At 33.1% G+C, this 23084-nt stretch overlaps 2 protein-coding genes and 1 long non-coding RNA gene across 5 annotated transcripts; 2 read left to right on the top strand and 1 right to left on the bottom strand.

Moving 5' to 3' along the window:
• Positions 1–3814: 3814 nt before the first annotated feature.
• On the top strand, positions 3815–5829 carry LOC129304254 (uncharacterized). Of its 3 annotated transcripts, none has more exons than XR_008591635.1 (5): positions 3815–3980; positions 4078–4153; positions 4276–4342; positions 4689–5214; positions 5315–5829. It is a non-coding gene; the product is annotated as an uncharacterized LOC129304254 (long non-coding RNA). The 3 variants fall into 3 exon arrangements; XR_008591634.1 differs by lacking the exon at positions 5315–5829 and having other exon boundaries at positions 4689–4844; positions 4968–5245; XR_008591633.1 differs by lacking the exon at positions 5315–5829 and having other exon boundaries at positions 4689–5245.
• Positions 5830–7656: 1827 nt separating this feature from the next.
• LOC129301934 (allene oxide synthase 1, chloroplastic-like) lies at positions 7657–9564 on the top strand. Its single transcript, XM_054940563.1, has one exon. It carries the CDS (start codon positions 7858–7860, stop codon positions 9430–9432), a length of 1575 nt encoding a protein of 524 aa, XP_054796538.1. The 5' UTR covers positions 7657–7857; the 3' UTR covers positions 9433–9564.
• A 5439-nt stretch (positions 9565–15003) lies between these two features.
• LOC129301809 (wall-associated receptor kinase-like 14) lies at positions 15004–19788 on the bottom strand. The gene is made up of 4 exons (XM_054940413.1): positions 18784–19788; positions 16483–16560; positions 16094–16138; positions 15004–16035 (listed from the first exon to the last, which is right to left on the bottom strand). Exons 1-4 carry the CDS (start codon positions 19529–19531, stop codon positions 15140–15142), a joined length of 1767 nt encoding a protein of 588 aa, XP_054796388.1. The 5' UTR covers positions 19532–19788; the 3' UTR covers positions 15004–15139.
• Between the last annotated feature and the right edge of the window lie 3296 nt (positions 19789–23084).

Here is a 23084-nt window from a genome sequence, read left to right on the forward strand (position 1 = left end):
TGAGTGATAAAAACTCTCATTAGTAAGTAATTAAGAGGTCAAATCCTAATTTTTATATATGTAACAACTCGATTGAGAGAAGTTTGCCCTTTATCCTTTGTACCTTAAGGAAGATAATCTTTACTGCCTTACTGCCAGCGGACCACTTCTTTTGCTATTTAAGGCTTTCTTTACTTTCTTTTATGTTAGCAATATTCTTTGCTGAGAATTATAAGATATATTCTTGTATTTTGTAAGAATGATAATGAGTTTTTTTAAAGGTGAAAATATATTTTTAATCATCTAACTTTATATAAGGTTTAAATTTAGTTCCTTAATTTTATAAAGTATATTTTTAGTCCTTTAACTCTAACATTAATATTGTTAATTTTAAATAATTATTTTTTATGTCAATCATTATTATTTAAAAAATAAACTCAATGAGTCAACATTTGATAATATTTTTTAAATTTTTAAAATTTCAATATAATTTTTTGTGATAAAAATAATTTTATTGGGCTTAAAAAATTTAAAATACACTTTATAAAATTTAAAAATTTAAAAATTAAATCTTGTGTAGAATTAAAAATCAAAATATACTTTAATATTTAAAAATATATTTTTAATAAACATTTGAAAGTAATAACAATTTTATATTTTATTTTACTTGAGTTGCTCAATTGAATAAAAAAGGGCATGGAAAAAGTAAGCAATTTTTAACAATGTTAGCCGTTCTTTTGCTTGGGCCAAATTTAACTGTTTTGTTGAGAGGTGGAAATGAAATTAAAATACCTTTTAATTTAAACAATGAGAAAAAATTTTAAATAAAATTTGTTTCAATTTATATGTCTTTTTAGAATGATAAAAAAAAACCCAAAATATGCAAATGTAAATAAAATAACGGTAAACTTGATAATTATTATTTATGCCTAGAAACTTGTCTAGCATCTTGATTTTTTATGAAATGAAAAATTTTCCCTCATTGATTGTTTTTAGAAATAATTAATTAAATTGTGTCATTGATTAAAATAGAATAAAAAATAATCATTTTTATGTAAATTTTTTTTATAGATGAATTAAAAAATAACTATTTTTTTTAAATCACTACTTTATTTGTGAGAATGATTACTTGGTTTTCTGGCTTGTTTGTTGTTTACAGGTTTTTTTTTTTTTTTGTTAGAATTAGTGCGTGTAATAAGATTTTCATGCCAATAAAAAAATTGGGGAATTCATATCCGTTAACGTGGATGTATCATGCATAGGAAACGGATTCCAAATCCAGTTTTCAAGGTAGAAAATAATGGAGAAGGAAGCGATGATAACTTCAAGGTAGAAAATAAGAAAGGATTTCTGCCACGTAGAATTAATCTCGCCCCTGCTTTAGTGCCTTCAGGCGACGCCATCAGTCATATCATATCCACAACCATTCATATTTTTACCATCTATTTCCATTTTATTATTAATTTTATTATTATCTTCTTATTCCTTGTACATATCTGTTACGTATTTATCATTTCATATATAATTTTCACTATTAATTATTTTATCACCATTTTAAAAATTAATTACTTATCACAAATTTATTAGTCTCATTAACTATAAACTATTTCCATTATTTCGGAATCGTATAAATAATGCATTTATTATTTTCCATTTATTTTTTAATACCGCTTACTAATAGTTCACAATGAAAGGATTTCATATTTTCCCCAAAATATATTACATTAATGTTCAATAATTCCGGACGCATATTAATCGTGAATTTATTTTTTGGACTGAAATCTTGAATTTATTTTATATGTGTATATATATATATATATATTTTCACATCTCTTATCATGAGAAATCCGGTCAATGACTTGCTGTACCACACTATACATGCTTTGTCCAATAAAATCATGTTATGTTAGGAGAGAATTTTAAATAGATTAGAATATACTATATCATTTATAATTTGTCTAGTAAAAATATAACATTCAAATAATATTACATATAAATTAATTCTAACATTAATGACATAAAGAGAGAAAAGATAAAAAATTAAATTTGCATTCCATTAAAGAATAAAATTAATTAAAAAATGTAACATTAGATTTTATTCGAGCATTCTAATTTGACAGTTTACAAATGACATAGCACACTCAATTTAACTAAGAATTTATCGCCATCAAAATTTCTTGCATGAACTCAGTACATCACATAATTTATGCTCTATTCAATAAAAACATGATATTTAGGTAATTGTAAATATAAATTAATTATGTCATTAATGACAGCAGAAAGATAAAAGGCAATAAATTAAATAGGTATTCTATTCTAAAAGCAAAATTATTAAAAATAATGACACTAAAATTTATTTAATTGAATTGAATTGATATAATTTTATTGGATGGAGCATGGATGATATAGTGCACCAAACACATACAAAAATTTCTCATGAACTAGTGCAACTTGACACACTTTTATTAGATAGAGTATAAATGACATGGTGTATCAAACTTTATATCGATACTAGGAAGTTGTCATCGTTAGTCTTGTCTTGGTGAAAGTCGGCAGGTTGTCATTGTTGGTTTGGTTCTGGTGAAAGTCAGCATTTAGTTCGAGTTGTTGCCGTCAGTCCCATCTCAATGAAAGTCGATTGTCTGGTTTCAATTATTGTCAAGGTACGATTCCAATAAAAGTCAACTTGGTCAAAGTCGAGGCTTGCCCAAGTTATCATCAATGGTCTAATTCTTGTAGAAGTCAACAATTCGGTTTGGGTTGGTGCCGACAATCCAGTCTTGATGGATGTCGGTCGTTTGGTCTGGATTGTTGCTTGAACTTCAATCCCTACTCACATGGGCGATCAGGTCCCAATGAAAGTCAGCCATTTAATCCCAATTGGCATCGGCGGTGCAATCTTGGTCAAATGGTCTTGTCCCGATTAAGGCTAGCGACTTGGTTTTGTGAACTATCAGCTTCGGCTGTCCAATCTAATTACCATTGCTAGGTAGATCAAATCTTCATGGATTTAGGTCAAATTACGAAAGAGATTAAGTTGTGATTTAAAATAATAAAGGTTTAGAAATAATTTAAAATTACAAAAAGATTGAGGTAAAACTTAAATTTAAATTTAGGTCAAATTTAAATTCATACATTTTTAATTACACAAATAATAAATTTGACTCAAATCTAAATTTATATATATCTAAACATAGCATAAATTATTTTGTGTATTTTAAGGTGTAACTAATAATAAGGCCTTTTCACTTTTAATTAGAGGTGTAATTAATAAAGTTTTTTTTTAACTCAGACGCTCTATTTAACAATAGTCTTTTCATTTGAGACAAGATTTTGTACACTAATAAAACTTTACAATAACATTTTACAAACTTATTTTTTCAAAACAATAATGTAAACTTTTAAATTTTCTTTTATTTAATATATTTTTAAATCTACACATTTAATCATTATATTATAATCTTTCAATTCTATACTATCTAAAAGGGTAACATTGAATACTCAAAATTAATGAAAAATTATTTTTATTAAATTATTTTATATTTTAAAATAATAAAATACTTTTAAAATGTTTTTATAACTTGGGACAAAATTAGTAAGAAAACATAAAAAAAATTGTGCAATCATCATCAATCATGATCAATCATCAATCAATCAACCAATTATCAATCATCAACTACATTCTACAAATTTTGTAAAAAGCATTGGTAAAAAAAAAAAAAAATCGTTATATCTCGTTAGTTAATGCAGTTTGAGTATTTTTTTAATATACCTCTCTCATTGGTTAATTCCATTTTAATCGGTACTCCCAGCATCCGTGTGTGAACGTGTTCAATTGGCCCTACTTGCCCGCAGTTTCGAATCTCGAAAGAAAATTGAGAAATTCACGGGAATATTACCTGCGAACTCCTTCCCCCCTTAATCGCTGCTGTCTCATGCTATTTCCGATGTGTTTCATTTGCTCCCTTCTCTAGAGACCGTTCCGTTTGGTCCTGAACGCAGTCAGTTTGCATTCATTCGCTTCCTTTCACGCTGTGGGTTTTGCTGATGCATTCTTTGGCTTCTTCTTCAACTACTTCATTATTTTTTCCCTTGCAGCTTTCAACTGAGATTTCGTTCAGAGCGCTATGCTTTGTTGAATGGAGTATTCCTTTGTCTTGAATCCGGTCAACAGGTTCTTTCCATCTATTCTTCCTCCCATTTTTACACTTTCTTTATTCTCAAAAAGTTTTCCATTATTTGTTTTCTGTTATGGGATCCAAGCCAACTAATTTATTAGTTTTTACTTCCAAGCAGTTCTTCCCTTCGCTCTTCACCGTTTGCAGTTCCAATTCTTTTTCCACCGTTTCCTATCTCACAAAAGGTTAGACGCATACTTCCTTACGTTCCTGATTATAAATGGAATCATTATTTTCTTCTTCTTTCTCTGTTAATCCTCTGAGATCGTTCAGAGGAGTAACAAGCTTGCAGGTCCTCTTCATCCACTCTATTTATTAGTATATTTTAAATGCCATTAGTTACTTTAAGACAGTACCTGCAGAGCCATCTATCATATTGCATATTTTTGAGCAGTCAGAATTGGGGAAAATCTTAAGAACTTACAAAGTTTTAAGTTTTTTCCTACTATAATTCTGATTAATCTGGGATGCACTTTTCCAGGCTTCCTCTGCCTCTGATACGAGTATAATATATTTTTGTTTCCATACTAGAGTCAAGTGCATCCTCTAAATTTACTGCATTGGATTCAAAAGGACATATTTGGACTATGGCGGCTGGAGAAGGTGCAAGTGTTAGTCAAGTTGATATTGTAATTTGTAAGTTACCAAGTTTATGGACTTATTCCAAGGTTAATGGAAGGTTAGCAGGTATTTTGATGACTGAATTTACCTTTTCTTTTTCTAGGTTTAAGATTATTCATGTTAATCATGTTCATTTGATCACATTTGATGTCTCATTCCTGATGCGTTGCTTATGCTTCAATTTTCAAGGAAGTTTCCAAATTATGCTAAGCATGAGGATTGAGCAACCATTTTGGTTCTTTATTTGAAGGAAGTGCAATGATATTACATTTTGTATTCCTATTCCAACTATTAGTTGGGGATTCTCCATCGAATTCTCAGTTTGCATGAATATGGAATTGCAGCTGTAGTTAGGGATTCTATTAGTAGCCTTTCAGAGGCTATTGGAAGTACCAACTTTGGAGCATATTTTGAAACCCCTTGTGGTCGTCTCTTGGTATAAAATAAATATATAATTGCTGGATGAATTGATTAGTTCTTCGTTTTTGTTTTAAATAATGGTGAATGCATGTGATGATTACTATTAATTTTGACAGATTAAACCCAATATACGGAAATGATTTCGCACGAGTTCAGACATATGGGTTGATTGGGCTGGTGCATTGAAACACCAGAAAGTAAAAATGCATGGTATCTTGGTTAAAAAAAAAGGAGGAGGAGGAAAAGATAGTTATATTGTTATTCTTCTCTCCTGATGGATTGGAATGAAGTTCTTGATAATTTATTATGATTTTTTTGGTTCAAGCTTGATTGAAGGTTGTTTTTTCCTGCATTATCAGTTTTCATGTTCTTATTGTTCTCCTTCGTCCATTCTTCTCAGCACTTAGAAGACCAAGGAGTGTGGTGTACATTTTACTCTGATATCTTACTTTGTGTTACGTTTGACAAGCTACTCAATACTTAATTCTATTAGTTATCAACTGAGTGAAAATCTTTGCATCAGCAGCACATGAGGGACTCTAAAAATCAGTGAGAAATAGGAGATGAAAGATTTGTTGGAGTAAACATGTGATGCAGAACAGAAGAGGGTTGTTTTTGGGGGAGGATAGAGGTGAAGGGGGAATAAATTCCGTAGGCTTCTGGTAGATGGTATCTCAATGTCATTAAAAGCTTGCTTTTTTTATTTTTGATATGGAAGTTCATTTTGGTTCCTTTGATGTTTGGTTTCTCAATGTTGGTGGATTCCCAAGCTCCAAAAATTTATGCATTGGAGGAGAGGGGAAGGGATGAAAGAGACTTCAAGGGAGGGGAGGTTTAAATTACTTTTGAATTTTATTTTTTTATATTTAAAATTTATGAATATGTTCCACAAGTAATAATTAAATATTATTTAAAAGCAACAAATTACTCCTTCCAGTTTTTATTAAAAGACATCTATAATCACTTTACTGTTCAAGGGGAGGTGATTAAACTATTAACTTTATTTAAAAATAAAATAAAGTTATAATTTTACCCCAATTTAAATGAAAAGTTAAATCATTATAAATGATGATGATGATGATTTAGTTATTTTAGATTTTATGATATTTTCATGAATCTCTATTTATAAAATATAACTTATTATTTAGTTATTTTAAAATTGCATAATTTCTTCATGGACTTCGCATTGTTGTGATATCATCATCTCTCATTTGTTGTATCAAATTATTTTCCAAAACTATTTAACGTAGCTTAGCAAAATAATCAAACATTACATGAAATATTTCTTTCTTATCGTAGCATGAGCCATGAGCAAAAAATCTATTATTCTTCAAGAGAACGTGTTCAACTTCGTTAAAGAAATTAACGTTCATTTGTTTTTTAACCTTAGAATTGAATATATATATATATATATATATATTTCATTTTGTCTTACAAGACAACATTATTATTTGTAATTTGATTCCTAACGTGGAGATTAGTAAGCGATTGGTAAACACCCGCGAACAACGGTTTAAAAACCTGGAGAAAATAAAACTATCGGATTCAATGGAAAAATGAAATCATCAGACAATAGATATCATCACCTTGCAGAAAATGGGTAAAAAATTAAAGCTTCAACAGGTCGAGCACGAATGACGATAGAGCGGATGAAGAAGAGAAACGTTTGAGTTAATTCCTGAAAATTTGTCAATGAAAAGATTTTTTAAGCCAAAAAGAATTATTTCCTAATTTCATGTTAAATAAACATTTTAAAGACAGCCATCGTTCCATTACAGGAATATGCAATCAATATGTTATATGTCTTATAATAATAATTATTATATTCAGATTAACAATTTATATAGATTAATTCTCTCACATGAACGTTATAAAACACATAATTATGTAAAATTTTGATGAAAGGATTTGTGTGATAATTTTTCTGAAAAATACACTTTAAACAAGAAATTGAAATAAAAAATATAATTAATTATGTTGAATATATTATGAATACCACAAAAGACATTATTCACATTTCACGCATTAATTTTCTTTTTAAAATATAATCTCAATGTTCATGAGTTTATTTAACAAATGAACATTTATATTTTTGTAGAAATATTCTAAATGTTGATGTTTAAAATACTTTAGTCAATTATCTCATGTATAATCTGCGAAGCGTACGGGAGCCAGTCTAATTTTAAATATAAATAATTAACTCATTTGCAGTGTAATTAGATTAAAAATCTTATAATATCAAAAGAGAAGAAGGGTAGTAAATGATTTGGCACTTCGCATGAATATGTGTGAAATATGGAGTGGAGAAACTGAGGTTTCTTTTTTGTTTGCTTGAATTAGAGGAGCAAGCACTAAATGGCCTGAGAGGATGAGTGGGATCAAATCTGCAACTTTACAATGTCAGAGAAACCGCATAGTTTCAAAAGGATCGAGGGACCCAAGAAGAAAGAGAAGCCAGGCATCGGGCGGGGGCGGTGAAGGGCAAAACAGTGATGCGAAAATTTCCACGGATCAGAGAGTGTTTGAGTATTTAAAGCAGGTAAACGAGAGCGATGGTGCCCTCTCTCAGGCTCTCACCGTGCCATCGCCTCCATAAGCACCACTTTCCTCTGCTCCACTATCATCCTTCCCTGCGATTCATTTCTCATCCTCCGCACTGATGGCCTCCTCTCCCCTGTCCTCCCCTTTTCTGCACCTTCAGTCTCCTCCCGCCTACAAATCCCCCCGTCGCTCCCCTCCCTCTTCCTTCTTCATTCGTCCCGTCCGAGCCTCCCTCTCCGACACACCCTCCGTCTCCGTTCCCCCGGTGTCAGTGTCTCACGACCGCCCTAAGCTTCCTCTTCGCAAAATCCCCGGAGACTATGGTATCCCCATCATTGGTCCCTACAAGGACCGACTCGACTATTTCTACAACCAAGGTCGTGACGAATACTTCAAATCAAGAATCCACAAGTATCAGTCAACGGTGTTCCGCGCCAATATGCCCCCTGGGCCTCTGATCTCTCCTGACCCCCGAGTCGTCGTCTTGCTCGACGGCAAGAGTTTCCCTGTCCTCTTTGATGTCACCCAGGTCGACAAGAAAGATCTTTTCACCGGCACTTACATGCCTTCCACCGAACTCACCGGCGGCTACCGAGTTCTCTCCTATCTCGACCCCTCCGAGCCCAAACACGGTCCGCTCAAGCGCCTTATGTTCTTCCTCCTCAAGTCTCGTCGCGATCATGTCATCCCCGAGTTCCATTCCTGCTACACTGGCCTCTTCGAGAACTTAGAAAGCGAGCTCGCCGCCCGAGGGAAAGCAAATTTCGTAGACGCCCACGATCAAGCCGCCTTTGACTTTCTGGCTCGCGCTCTTTATGGGTCCAGCCCCGCTGACACCAAACTGGGATCGGACGGTCCGAAGCTCGTTCAGAAATGGGTGCTGTTCCAACTCAGTCCTATTCTGATTCTGGGCCTTCCCAAACTCATCGAAGACTCTATATTCCACAGCTTCCGTCTTCCCCCGTTCTTGGTGAAATCCGATTACCAGAGGCTGTACGATTTCTTCCACGACTCCTCCGGGTTCGTGCTGGACGAAGCAGAGCGGCTGGGAGTGTCGAGAGATGAAGCCTGCCACAACCTCCTATTCGCCACGTGCTTCAATTCCTTCGGAGGAATGAAGCTTTTCTTCCCGAACGTAATGAAGTGGATCGGAAGAGCAGGGGTGAAACTGCACACGGAATTAGCGGAGGAGATCAGATCGGCGGTGAGATCCGAGGGCGGACAGGTGACGATGGAAGCGATGGAACGGATGCCATTGATGAAATCGGTGGTGTACGAAGCGTTCCGGATAGAGCCGCCGGTGCCGTTACAATACGGGAGGGCAAAGCGAGACTTGGTGATAGAGAACCACGAGAACAGGTTCGAGGTGAAAGAAGGGGAGCTATTATTTGGGTATCAGCCATTCGCGACCAAGGATCCCAAAATATTCGAGAGAGCAGAAGAGTTCGTGGGGGATAGGTTTGTTGGGGAGGGTGAGAGATTGCTGAAGCACGTGCTGTGGTCGAACGGACCGGAGACGGAGTCTCCGACGGTGGAGAACAAGCAGTGCGCGGGGAAGGATTTTGTAACGTTGGTGACGAGATTGCTGGTGGTGGAGCTGTTCCTCCGGTACGATTCATTCGAGATCCAAGCCGGAACGTCGCCTTTGGGTTCCTCCATAACCGTCACATCTCTCAAAAGAGCTAGCTTTTAGACGGAGCCTCGCCGAGCTCACAAATTCTCCACTCCCTTCTACTGCCATCTTCAACGTGCATTGTATTAGTCGCCCTTTGTTTTTGTACGTATTTCACCGGGTTTGAGTAAATATAGATCTAATTTAATGTGATTTTTTTGTTCTAAAGAAGAGATTATAATGAATTCATCTCCTTCTCTCAATTTATTTAATGCATTTATCTTCTGAATTAAAGAAATTCTAAATGCACCAAAGAATCTCATGTAGTTCCTAAAATAAAAACAATTGACGCTGTTCAGTGCTGACTGGGCAAAATAATGAGTAGCGTACACAGGTAACACAGCAGGGCAAAAACGAGGGTCATACGAGGCAACGGTCTAGTTTGATTTCCGTGGCTTAGATTTCATGGGCGTGCGAGAGATTTTAAAGATCTCACCAATATGAAAACTAATCTGACTTCAAACGATTGATGATTAGGAGTAAGTAACTAGGATCTCTTACTGCAATTCTTCTATAAATTATATGGATAAAAATATAATTGAAAATAAATTAAGAAAATCGAATTAAAAAAACTTTAATCGGGAATAAATGCATGAAATGGGAACTAAGATGAGCACTTGTCCCAGCTATGGGGCTAAATGTTGGGTCTGAAAATTGTGTTGAGTGATTATTGATGCTTCTTGAGAGGGTGGGTCTCATTTATTTACAGGCAACTTTTGGTTTGCTCCATAATGTTCTCTCTCCTTGCTTAAAAAGAACGGGAAATGACAAATAGGTTTTAAAAGCATTAATTAATTTAAATTAAATTTTAAATATTAAATTTTAAAAATTTGTGACTTAATCTCTTAATTTTATAACTGTATTATAATAAATTTATAACTTATTTTTAAAATTTTAACATGATTGAAGAATAAAAAAAAATTATTTTTATTAAAATTTAAAATACAAGTTGCAAATTCATCATAATAAAATTATTAAAAATTAAGAAATTAAATTATAAATTATTAAAATTTGATATTTGAGATTCAATCTGAATTAATTGATCATTTTTCATGTCATAAACAAAGCAAATTATCCACTCCAGCCCTGTTCCTCATTCTTACATTTTGAATATCGTGAGTGGGTTACAGAGTAATGGCACTGACTTGGTCCTTTTTTAGAATATTCATAATTATTATTGTACACAATATTTTCAAAGCATTTTAATTTGAGCTGCGTTTGAATATTAAAAATTACAATTTCGGTTATGTTTTTTAAATCAGACGTTGACGACTTATTAATTGCTTAGAAAACGGGCTTTTGTTATGAGCATTTTTCCTTCTCGAGCGCTTGGCAACTGCATAGAAAATTTTTTGGCTAATGGTGCTTCAATGGTTGAGTGGGTGGGATTGAATATGTGGTCACTTTCGATAAAAAGTGTGCGATAACTGATGATATAGCTGTTGGCAAAAGATGTTTTTTTATTTTGTTGGGCCAGTGGGCAAAAGATGGTTCATGTTCCTCACTCACATCACATGTTAATTGTTGTTATCATACTCTTATTTCATAATGTATGTTTTTATAAAATTATTATACAATAAACAATAATAACAAGAGTCTTGTATCATTAAATGGAGCCAGCTATATGCATTTCACATTCTATTATGTTCTATTATTAATCAAGTTCTTAAAAATATTGTTAATCAAGTTTTATAAATTATTATATACTCCATTTGGTCCAAAGTTTAAATATTTTCTTTTCGTTAATTTTGGTTTAAAATATAAGTAACATAATATACGTAATTTTTTTTTTTATTCACCCCTTGTATAGATCCTTGTGTAAATGTTAGGTCTATGCAAAAGTCCTTCACTCTATTGCGGTTCAAATCAACTCGAGACAAACTTGATCATATCCGGTCTAAATAAAAATTAGTCTTTTAAGACCAAAATGATCAAATTCTTTCTTCAAGTTAGACTGAATAAGAGACTGAACATCTAGACTACTTAGTCCAGTCCGATCTTATAAATTTATTTAATATAATTATAATTAATTTATTAATTATTATTACAATAAGTAATTTATAATAATAATTAGTATTTTTTTATGTTTTATACTTGCGAACTCCAAAATATTAAGCAAAATTCTAATATTAACTAACCTCAATCTTCTTCTTTTATTGGTGTGAAATTTATTGTTAACTTAGTTTAAAAAACTTTAGACATATTGAAGGTTGTTTAATGTTGTTAAAAGGTTATTTAATTTAAATAATTTGTGTTATAACTGAAAATACTTTTATAGTTATTGGAGATTGTTGTGAATTTATAATTGTTATTGTTGTGGTAACTTTTATATGACTATAAGTAATTTTATTATGTTAATTGAGTTATTATATTAGAAAAATTGCTATCTCGCATGGATAAAAAAGAAAAAAAATATGGGATGTCTGACAAGATCGAAACCAGTCTCCTAATCTTACTGAACTCGTCCGATCTTGTTCAATTTCAAATTATACTAGGATTAGACTAAATTATGAATTGTTTAACTCAGTCCTTTTTATAAAAAAAACCAAACTATAAGTTAGGCTGAAGATTCATTGGGTCAATCCTTTTTTATAGTCCTAATAAATGTATCTCTTACTGTATTGGTAATTGACACTAAGAGTAAAAAAAAAATAATATAAATTTTATAGGAATAAAAACTTTATTGGTATACAATTTTTTTAAAAAAACTACTTATGTTTTAGATTAGAGGGGGTATACACACACACACAGATTTAGATTAGTAACTATAAGGATTAAATGAAAAAAAAATTACATGTATTAAATTGCTTATACTTTGAACAAAATTATTGAAAAAAAATGTTTATATTTTAAATAGAAAAGAGTGTGTGTGTGTGTATATATATCTATATATCTATATTAGAAATACAACAAAGACGTAAATTTATAGATCATAGACTATATTATCAAAGTTATCCTAAATTCTCTCGATATAGCAGCCCAAACTAGCACTCACGGTATCGTCTATATATATATATATATATATATATAAACTCTGAATTGTTAATGATTTTTTGATTAAAAAATTTAATTGTTAATGATTAGTATTCAGTGTTCACTGTTCACCATGCTAATGCGTTGAATATTAGAAAAATATCAATCAAGGAAAGCGGAAAGAATGTGTGTGTGTATATATATATATATATATATATATTAAGAAATACAACAAAGACGTAAATTTATAGATCATAGACTATATTATCAAAGTTATCCTAAATTCTCTCGATATAGCAGCCCAAACTAGCACTCACGGTATCGTTTTATTATATATATATATATATATATATATATAAAACTCTGAATTGTTAATGATTTTTTGATTAAAAATTTAATTGTTAATGATTCAGTATTCAGTGTTCACTGTTCACCATGCTAATGCGTTGAATATTAGTAAAATATCAATCAAGGAAAGCGGAAAGAAATTTATATCAATCAATAATATTTATTATCAAAATTTAAATAAATACTTATTAATTTAAATAATTTTTTATTAATAAATATTTATTCAGATTTTAATAATAACTGAATTAATAATAATTTATTTAAAAATTTTTCTATTTATATTTTAATAACAATTAATTTTAATTAATTTAATTTTTCTTTGATGATCCTTCATCGCTATTTTTCATTGAATATTTGAATCCCAAATTCATCCATGTTCGGGTCTCAGGCGAAACCTTTTCCTCTCCCTTGCCCCAGTAGCTTCCCTCTCTCTCTCTAAAATAGCAAACTTTTATGAGATATTTTGTAAAAAATCTTATCTGATTTAACATATAAAGTATTTAATAAATTTTATATTTATTTTTTTAACTATAACCCTATTTTGTTTATCACTCTTTTTAAAAAAAATCAAAGTTTTTTATATATAGTATTTAATAAAGGTATAAATAGAAACATTTTTCAAGGTATAAATGGAAACATTTTAAAAAATTTAAAATTTCAATGAATATTATTTATAAATTTTAATTAATTAACTATCACTCATATAATATGGTAAGAAGAAGAAAGTATGTATTAAGTTTACACATGTCTTTTTTTTTAAAAAAATACCTAGTATTTCGCTCATTAAATATAATCATAGAAAGAAAAAGGAAATAGCTAGTTCTCAGTCCACAAGTTCACTGTCGCTCTTGAGGATAAAGCATATGCCCCATCCAGTTTTATTATAAGATATTTTTTAAAATAATTTTTAATTTAAAATATAAGATACCTTATAATAATTAAATATTTTTTAATTTTATTTTTTTGATTAGCTTGAAGGTATTTAATATAGTTATATTATTATTTAAAGTCAGGATTAAGAATAAAATTATATCACTTTTTATGATGTAAAAATTAATTTTTAATATACGTAAAATGATTAAAAAATGTCGATAAGGATTGGAAGGAGTATGTGCCCGTTTGAATTGCAGTTGGGTATAATATATTATGAAAATAATTGATTAAGTGATAGATTTTAATCATAACTGATTATGTTATAACGCAATCTGTTTGAATACTTATTTTCTAAAATTAATTTTAACGGAATTAAATACGTTTGGATAATTTATTCAAAATTAATTTTAATTGTATAAATTACCATAAAGGATATTGCATTTCAAAACTAAATTATTGATAAATTTATATCTAATATTATTAAAGTTGTTATATTTTATTTAAGAAGTAAAATATATTATAATTTTATTTTTATTAAATTTTGGGTTTTTTATAATTTTTTGAGTCTTTCTTTATAATTTTTTCCACCGCTTTTTTATCAATTCTGTGAAGAAGCTCAAATTGTCAGCTTTTGAGAAAAATTGATTTTAACCAAAAAATTGATTAAATGAAAATCATGTGTTTGAATATTTTTTTGGTTAATCGATTTTTTTACTGAAAAATTAATTATTTTGCTTAATCAAATAGGCACTATATCTTCAACACTTTCCTCCACGTTTCAAGTGGGAGGCGAGAAAAAATTGGTGTAATTCTCGTGTTGAATTTTTTATTAAATCCAACGCTTGAGTCTTAAGTCGGCATGTTTTACCAATCCGGAAGCACGCAATGGACGTCTGACCCTGATTAAGCTGGTCATTATTCACATGTGGGCGCCTGCGTTTCATGTGATTTCAGGTTGAATCCAACATTCAGACTCAGACAGACACGACCTCTGATCCTCACTTCATTTGAATACTTGGTAAACGAAAAGCGCTCACATGCCGGACGTGGACGTGGAATATTACAACCTTGAATGGATTTGAATCCTTTCTATATTTTTTTTAACATATCTTTCTAGTTTCTATATCCAATCTCAGCCACCCATTTAAAAATTCATTTTTCTTCAGGTGTGCTATTGTTAATTATAACATTATAATAAATAGGGTATTTATTTAATAGTTATCATCAATAAGTATTATATCGTCTTATTTTTAAAATCATTTAAGTGACGATAATAAATAATTTATTTATTTTAATAATATAATTAACAATCTCACATTATTAAACTAAAATAATAATTAAATTAATAGATGAGATGAAAAAGGAAGAGTGAGGGGAGAGGAGTATGGACTATAGAGAGGATCCAAATCCTAGTTGGATAGACGATCATCTTGCTCCTCAAAACGACATCAGAATCGGTCTCCTATTATAAGTTCTTAACTACAGCAATACTGGGAAGCGGGACCACCAGGGTCATGTTTACCGACGCATAAGGTCACTCGAATGATTTTTTACTCAGCAAACTATTCGATGAAGGAGAGCTTTGTTCGCTCAGCCAAAAATCTGGGTCTTGCACCGAGACCGGAGAGCTCTTCGGCCTTTCCATTAAGTTTAACGCGGCAGGCTTAGTCTGCAACTTGAGAAGCCCTTTGCCCTCCGGTCCTACCGTATTTTCTTTCACACTCAGAGGCTTCTCACTCTCATCAGAGGAAGGAGAAGAAGAGGACAACTCCGTTGAGGCTATTCGATTGCTGTCTTCAAAGGTTGTCCACCTACTCAGTCTGATCTGCTCTAGCTCAGCAGCCACTTCTGTCATTGAAGGCCTCATGTCCCTGTGGAATGCGAGGCAGCGAAATGCTAGCTCGGCTACCTTGTGTATGGAGAAATGTGTCCAATCATCGTTATGTGCTTCCAGGAATGGATCTATAATCTCATACAAAAGCCCCTTCCCTATCCTGTCCGTAGCAAAAGAAGCCAAATTCACTGCATTCTGGGGACGAGTAAAGTCCACCACTTTCAATCCTGTTAGGATCTCAACAAGTACAACCCCAAAGCTGTAAACGTCACTTTTATCAGAAAGGTGGAAATCTTGATGGTATTGTGGATCAACATAGCCAGGCGTTCCTTGCGGGGCAGTTGAAACGTGGGATATTTCGGTCATTCCAGGCCTTGAAAGACCAAAATCTGCCACTTTGGATCTAAAATTGTTGTCCAACAGTATGTTGCTTGACTTAATGTCCCTGTGGTAAATGGGGGGATCAATGGCAGAGTGGAGGTGTGCTATGGCTCGTGCTGTTTCAGCAGCAATAGTGAGTCGAACCGACCATGGGAGCCCAATCCTCTCTCCCTCAACAGATGTTGATTTAATGTTCCATTGGGCATGACTAGTAGCTTCAGTCAAGCGCCTTTTTGTGCTCTTGGTGACTCTTAATTTGGAGCGCCGCCTAACATATTAGGCCCAAACCGATCATTAACGAAGCTCCAAAAACCATTCCTGCATGAGAAGTTGTCATAGTTACATATGCTTGTACAATGCCAGGCTGCAGAGCATCGGTAGAACTTAGTCTTGACTGTTGATTTACTAATCTCTAACGTGGGAGCTAATTCAAACTCAAATGTAGCCATGTATATTTAAAAAAACCGGGACACCAAAATGAAACCATATGAACTTTGACTTTGTATTCTCTCTCCCTCCCTCTCTCTCTATATATATATATAAAAGTTATTATTGGTTATTTTGCATTTAATTTTAAGCTAATAGAATTTTTTTTCTTTGAAGGACCTCTATGATCCCTAACAAATCACCTTGTATCCAGCACATGGAATAGGAATACTAACCTCCAATCAAGACAACAAATCTGGTTGCCCCTCCACATTGGCCAGACATGTACTTTGCAGGGTTGCAGGTTGAAGAGTCTGTTCGTTTACATGCCCAAATTTACGCGGAGCAATTAGTAAAGAAAATATTTAAGACATAATGAGAAGGCAGCATAATTTGCAGCAAGTACATGTGATTTTTGTTTTTTTAATTACCGCTGCCATAGCTAATGAGCCCTAATAAGGCCCCCAGTTTATGTCTGATCAGATTATATAATCTCAAACTTCAATATCAAGATTCAAATTCACAAGCCATAAAAATTCAATTATTCGAACCGATGAGCATACTCGGGAACATTAGTTATTATCTTCGTGAGATCCGTCTTTCTGCCTCATCATGCTGTCAGAATAGCGAGTTCCAAAACGAGAACAAATAAAACGATCAATTAGAGTTTATTCTGGCCCACATTAATTGAGATGTTCCTGGTGATGTGATGCCCAAAAGAACAAAAATAGAGGAGAGAGAAAGGGAAAGGAAACATTGTTGGACCATGCTATGGAAAGAAGTCTTGACCAGAAGGCCAGTTGATAAGCAAGTTGATTCAAAATCCCCTTGATCAGGGATTGGAGTGGGTCATTCATGTTTCAAGGCCTTTATGACGTGTCTTCCTCGTCCCATTTGAATTGTTATCCCTCACTTCCCCTCTCTTACCGCTAAACAAAGGATCCTGCTCAGAGAGAGGAAAAAACAGTAGAGGATCGGTTCACGAGGCAGGTGAATTGGCTCTCCTAAAGGTGTTACAGAAGACTGAACAACACTAAATTTTACACATAACTAAAAGTCTTATTTTTATAAAAAGAATTGAATTAGATAATTTATAATCTAGTCTTATTTAATAATAACTTAAAAATTAATAGGGTTAAATTTAGTTCATACGATTGAAAAATTGATCATGTTAGTCGAGTACCTACTTAGTTATTTTTTTATTTTTTTCTCTACGAGAGGCAATAATTTATTTCAACCTAATAAACTAAATTAAGATAATAAGATTACTTATAATCATAATAAATTTAAAATAATTTTTAACAAAAAAAATATTTCAATTAAAATCTAAATGATTTAAATTTATAACTTTAATAAAAACAACACTCAACAAACTAACAAACTTATATAAAAAAATTTAAAAATAAACACAACAAATCTTCATATAATTATCTACTTAGCGTAAATTATATTTGAAACATTTGCCAAAAATAAATAAATTATAATTATATTAAATAAATTAATAGTATGAATTAGGCTAAGTAATCTATATGCTCAGTCTCCTATCTAATTCAACCTAAAAAAAAGTCTAATCTTTTTAATTTTAAAAGATCAATATTTAAAAATCGAACGAAATAAGACTATCTGGATTGAACTAAGTGGGATAAAATTGTTGGAGGACTTTTTGCACAACCTTAAGCTCTCCTTGTCAGAATTTGACTTACGTGTCCCACTCCTACTAGTCCCTCTCCTATATATTTTTCAAATTGATAATTAATATTTAACAGCTGGAAAGCATTTGGTTTGTTTTTTCCCCTATCGTTTATTCATTTTTTCCTCAAATATTTTTTAACCCTCGCACGGATACTAGTTTCTTTTTAAAAGTTAGTATTTCCCTAATCAAAATGCCCTTCATATCAGATAAAATGATCGCGGCTTAATAAATCAACATGATGATATGAATAAAAATCCACGTAAATACTTCCAAGTTATCTGAATCTCAGCTTGCAAAACAGTACAGATCAGGCAAATTAACGATTAAGTAAACTTTCATACAAGTTATGTCAAATGAATCAGCTAAACCATGAATAAATGGTTAATTATTTCCAATGAAGAAGGAGTAAATCAAAATATTTTAATTTCGAAGAATAAAATTAAAGAAAATAATCTATCAACAGCTAGATATATTTTAAAAATAAAAAATGAGCCCGTGTCATCATGCACGCAAAAGAGTACGGAGTAACGTTGTATGACAATCCCCCCCCCCCCACAAACCCAAATTGTATGAGAATTTTTTAATATTAAAGTTTGTAGACTGCATGTCGCAGACTTGATGAAAACTATTTTTTATTAATTAATTGGAACTTAGAAAGTGTGGATATTGGCAGGGAAACGCCATCTGATCAACCAGCCCCGAACCGTGGTCAATCAACAAGGCTCACTGTGTTCACCTAATTAAAAATCAAAAGCTAATGGAATTATGGCGATCATTGCGCCAAAAAGTCAATCCACAATTATGTCACCTTCAGTTAAAAATATTTTCATCAACTAGAACTGACCTTTCCGACAACCACTTCCGGCCAAGTACCCGTCGCCCGTGAATCCTTCCTTGCAACGGCACCGGTACCCTGGCTTCTTGTCAATCGGCGATTTTAGTCTCGTACAATTGGCATCCTTGGAACACTGGCACTCTCCTTCCAGCCACCATCCGAGCTCAATCGTCTCAACCTCCAATGATACCGCTGTCACCGCACTCACATCCGAGTTGTTCCTTAAATCCTCAGCCGCTATCGAAGACATGAGGTACGTACAGTGTTTGTTTGTTAAATTCTGGAGATTCATGAAATCAGCGGTCGAGTTTTCGTAATAGCAACTCAAATTGCCACCGCCGGAGCTGCAGTTTTTCGACTCGAATCTAGTCTGCACCATGGTCGCCGGGATGATGCATGGGGAGACCGTTTTGCTGCAGTTTTGCAAAAGGATGGCGTTTCGCGACGTGGGCGCGTATCTATGGCTGAAGAGTTGGCCGAAGGTATGAAACGGGCGATTGCATCGGGATTTGACGCCGACAATTATGGTATCGGAGTTAATGGAGTGGACCGGGTATTCTCCTATGAGGATTCCGGCAGAGGGGTTGCAGTTGAGTCGGATTGCGCAGCCGGAAGAGAAGCCAAAGGGGTAGGGGAAGGCATCGGGGGAGCGGTGCGGACGGCATGTTTGGTGGCAGTGGCGGCGGTTTGATTGAACCGGGATAAGGGGAAGGAGAAAAACGAGTAAAAGGATGAGAGGCGAGTGTTTTGTGATCATGGAAGTGGAAAGAGATCATGTAATGAAGAAGAGACTATAATTGAAGTTACGATAACCGAACTGCTTGGGTGATCGGAGCAACGCCTGGAAGAATCACAGGTCTTCAGTACGTTGCTTTTGGTTTGAGTTTGGTGCGGCGGAATGGCGTTTTGGCGGATAGGACGACAAATACGTTTTCAACAAGACTGCGTGACCAAGACATTTCTCGTTTCCACCCCAATTTTATATTTGGCGGAGTTGTGTTGTATTTGTCTTCTTTTCATGCCTCACCTCTCAAAATAAAGGCCAGACAATCACATAAAAGCATATTTAATTAAACCCTTCTGAATGATGGCACATCTTCGGAGGATCATTCACGGGGGCATGCTAATCAAACCGATCGATCCGGTCTGTGATATGGATCCTGGTTGACAATCAAGTCGGGTGCCTTTTATTTATTTAGGAAAAATCACATCTAGATTCATAAAGCAAATGTAAATACAGTCAAGTACCACCAAATGAAAAAAAAAAAAAATTGTGCAATCTCTTGATCTTTTAGTGTGAATAATTCAATAGGTAAAATTATTTATTTTTACTGAGTGAATCAAAAGTAAAGATAAAGAAAGAAAAATCATTTTCGTGCAATGGAGGTAATGAGCTGAGCTCTCACATTCGTCTTCAAAAAAGTGAGTCAGGTAAAATTACTTTATAGTTAAAATGTAAACTCACTGTTATCCTCTCATCCCATATTACTACTTCTTTAATCTTTTAAATACGTTCGGTGTTTGCAATTATAAGGGTTCGTTAAGAAAGAAAAGTTCAGCTTTGACCTTCAGTTTTAGTGTTATTTTAACAACACCGAACAAGGTAAATGATTAGATTAAATGATTAGTAAAGAACGCATGCAATGGTGAATTACATGATTAGCAAAGAATACATATAAACCAATCTTATTATTTACATTGTTCAGCATAGTTATAGTAACACTAAATTGAAGGTTGAAGGTGGGCTTTTTTTTCTGGATGAATTCCTACAATCACAAACACCAAATGCGCTAAAAAGATCAAAGATGCATCAATATGGAATGGGAGGATAATAGTGGGTTCACATTTTAACAATAAAATGATCCTATCTTGCTCACTTTTTTTTTAAGACGATTGCGAGGGCTCTTTTCATTATCTTCACTGCACAAAAATGGTTATCTTTCTTCATTCTTTTCTTTTGTCAGTTAGAACAAATGAGTAATTTTATTTATTAAATTATTCACACCAAATGATCAAGAGACTGTAGAATATTTTCTCTGTTTGGTGAGACTTAACCGTATTTATATTTGCTCTATAAAAACCAGGTGTGATTTTTCCTTTTATTTATGCAAACCCGATCCGATCAGTCAAGATTAAATAAAATGTACAAAATTACAAATGAAATGACTTATATTCAGCTGTCTATGGTTACGTAACGCACTGTTGCTCAGCCAAGAGTGCCCCCGTAAAAGGTCCTGGTGCGGCAGACGGCTCTTTAATCTTTATTCTTCTAATTATACTGAGTTACTGACTACTTTACAAATAGGAAAATCACGCATAAAGTGCCACATATGAATTTACCTTTTAATTAATTTCATGAAATTCAAAAATAATACTAAAGTCTTAATAGACTTTAACCGTTATTATTTTTGCACGTATTTATTAAAATAATTACAATAAAAGTTTCACATAGTTTTATTTTTTTTAAATGAGTGCATTTTGATAAATGCACATGGAAAATTAATTAGTATAGGAATTTATGAAATTTTAGGGTCATTAGTGTAATCGATGAGATTTTTTGAGAACCGAGATCTGCATGCCAGACCTCTATATGATTTTCCCTTATCAAAACCTGCCAAAACACAATAAATGTTTCCTTACATGTACCGTGCGTGACGCTTCCCGCATCACATGCCATCAGAATATGAGATGTTATGGGCATTTATTCACGTATGAGGGGAAAAAACTTGTGATGCCTGCTGATTTATCACGCCTTGACGTATTATTCACTCTAATTTTATTTATATGTTATTTTTAATATGTTTTTTAAGAATAAAAAAAATTTTAAATTTTATTAATTCTGTCTAAAAATTTAGGTTTTAACTTTGTCTTACTAAATACATATATCCTAGCAACATACTTTCTCTCGCTAATGCTTAATAGAGAGTGAAAAGAAAACTTGTCATAAAAGAAATCATTAAATGACTTATAAATATGAAAAAAATATGATCTCTCTATCGGATAAAATAAATTATTAGTTAATACTGGTTATACAATCCAACGAATTAGTAGCAAAAGAGTTTTCGACAATAGATGAGCAATTCATGCAGGCAACTTTCTTTATTTTTTTTTTTTGAATTACTTGTATGTATTCTTCTATTAAAAATAATTTTGTCTGATGTATTGTCAAGACATTAAACATAGACACATTTTTTAGCAAAAATTCAATCTTTAATTTATGACGTGAAAAATTAATCCCTTTTAATGGACGTGATCTCGATGGTCGTATGGGGAGCTTTCAATTAGACTCCCACTTGCTTCTCCCTAATTCCTAACGGCTCAATTGGCACCTAACCCAAAAATGGTGTTTTTTTTTTTTGTGTTTTTCTTTTCTCTTTAAATTGAAACCCAAAAACCTATTTTCAAACTTCACATCTAGACGCAAACGCGTGTCTATTTACTAACTACATAAAAAAAAAAGCGTGTCTATTTAAATTATATTCGATAATAAAAAAAATAAGTAAATTTATTTTCTGTCACGAGTCTCACATCGGAGAGCTTCACAAGTATTGTAAGGTTTATAAATGTGACAGGCTCTCCCACCCAATAGGCTAATTTTTTAGGATGGGCTCTCCCTTTAGGCTTGTACTTATCACATTGGTGCTTTCATTGAGAGTCCGGTATCATGGAAAGGGCTACCCATAGAGGGTTTTAACCAGTAGAAGGTCGAGTGAAGTGCCGTGGAGTGAAGCCGCTGGGGACGTCGGCTCTTGATAGGGTGGCATTGTCACGAGTCCCACATTGAGGAGCCTCATAAGTATTGTGGGGTTTATAAGTGTGAGGAGCTCTCCCACCTAATAGGTTAGTCTTTTGGGATGGGCTCTTCCTTTGAACTTGTGCTCGTCACATTGGTGCTTTCATTGAGAGTCCGGTGTCACGGAAAGAGCTACCCCCGGAGGGTTCTGATTGGTAAAAGACAAAGTGAAGTGCCGTGGAGTGAAGCCATCGGAGACGTCGACTCTTGACGGGATAGCATTGTCATGAGTCCTACATCGGGGAGCCTCACAAGTATTGTGAGGTTTATAAGTGTGAGGGGCTCTCCCACCCAACAGGCTATTCTTTTGGGATGGACTCTCCTTTTGGACTTGTGCTTGTCACATCACTCCACAACACTTCACTCGGCCTTCTACTGGTCAAAATCCTCTGTGGGTAATCCTTTCCGTGACACCGGACTCTTAATGAAAGCATCAATATGATGAGCACAAGTTCAAAGGGAGAGTCCATCTCAAAACACTAACCTGTTGGGTGGAGAGCCCCTCAAATTTATAAAC

The sequence above is a fragment of the Prosopis cineraria genome, unplaced genomic scaffold, assembly GCF_029017545.1.
Source record: "Prosopis cineraria cultivar Desert tree isolate PC_DT_omini unplaced genomic scaffold, ASM2901754v1 PC2, whole genome shotgun sequence".
NCBI lineage: Eukaryota > Viridiplantae > Streptophyta > Magnoliopsida > Fabales > Fabaceae > Prosopis > Prosopis cineraria.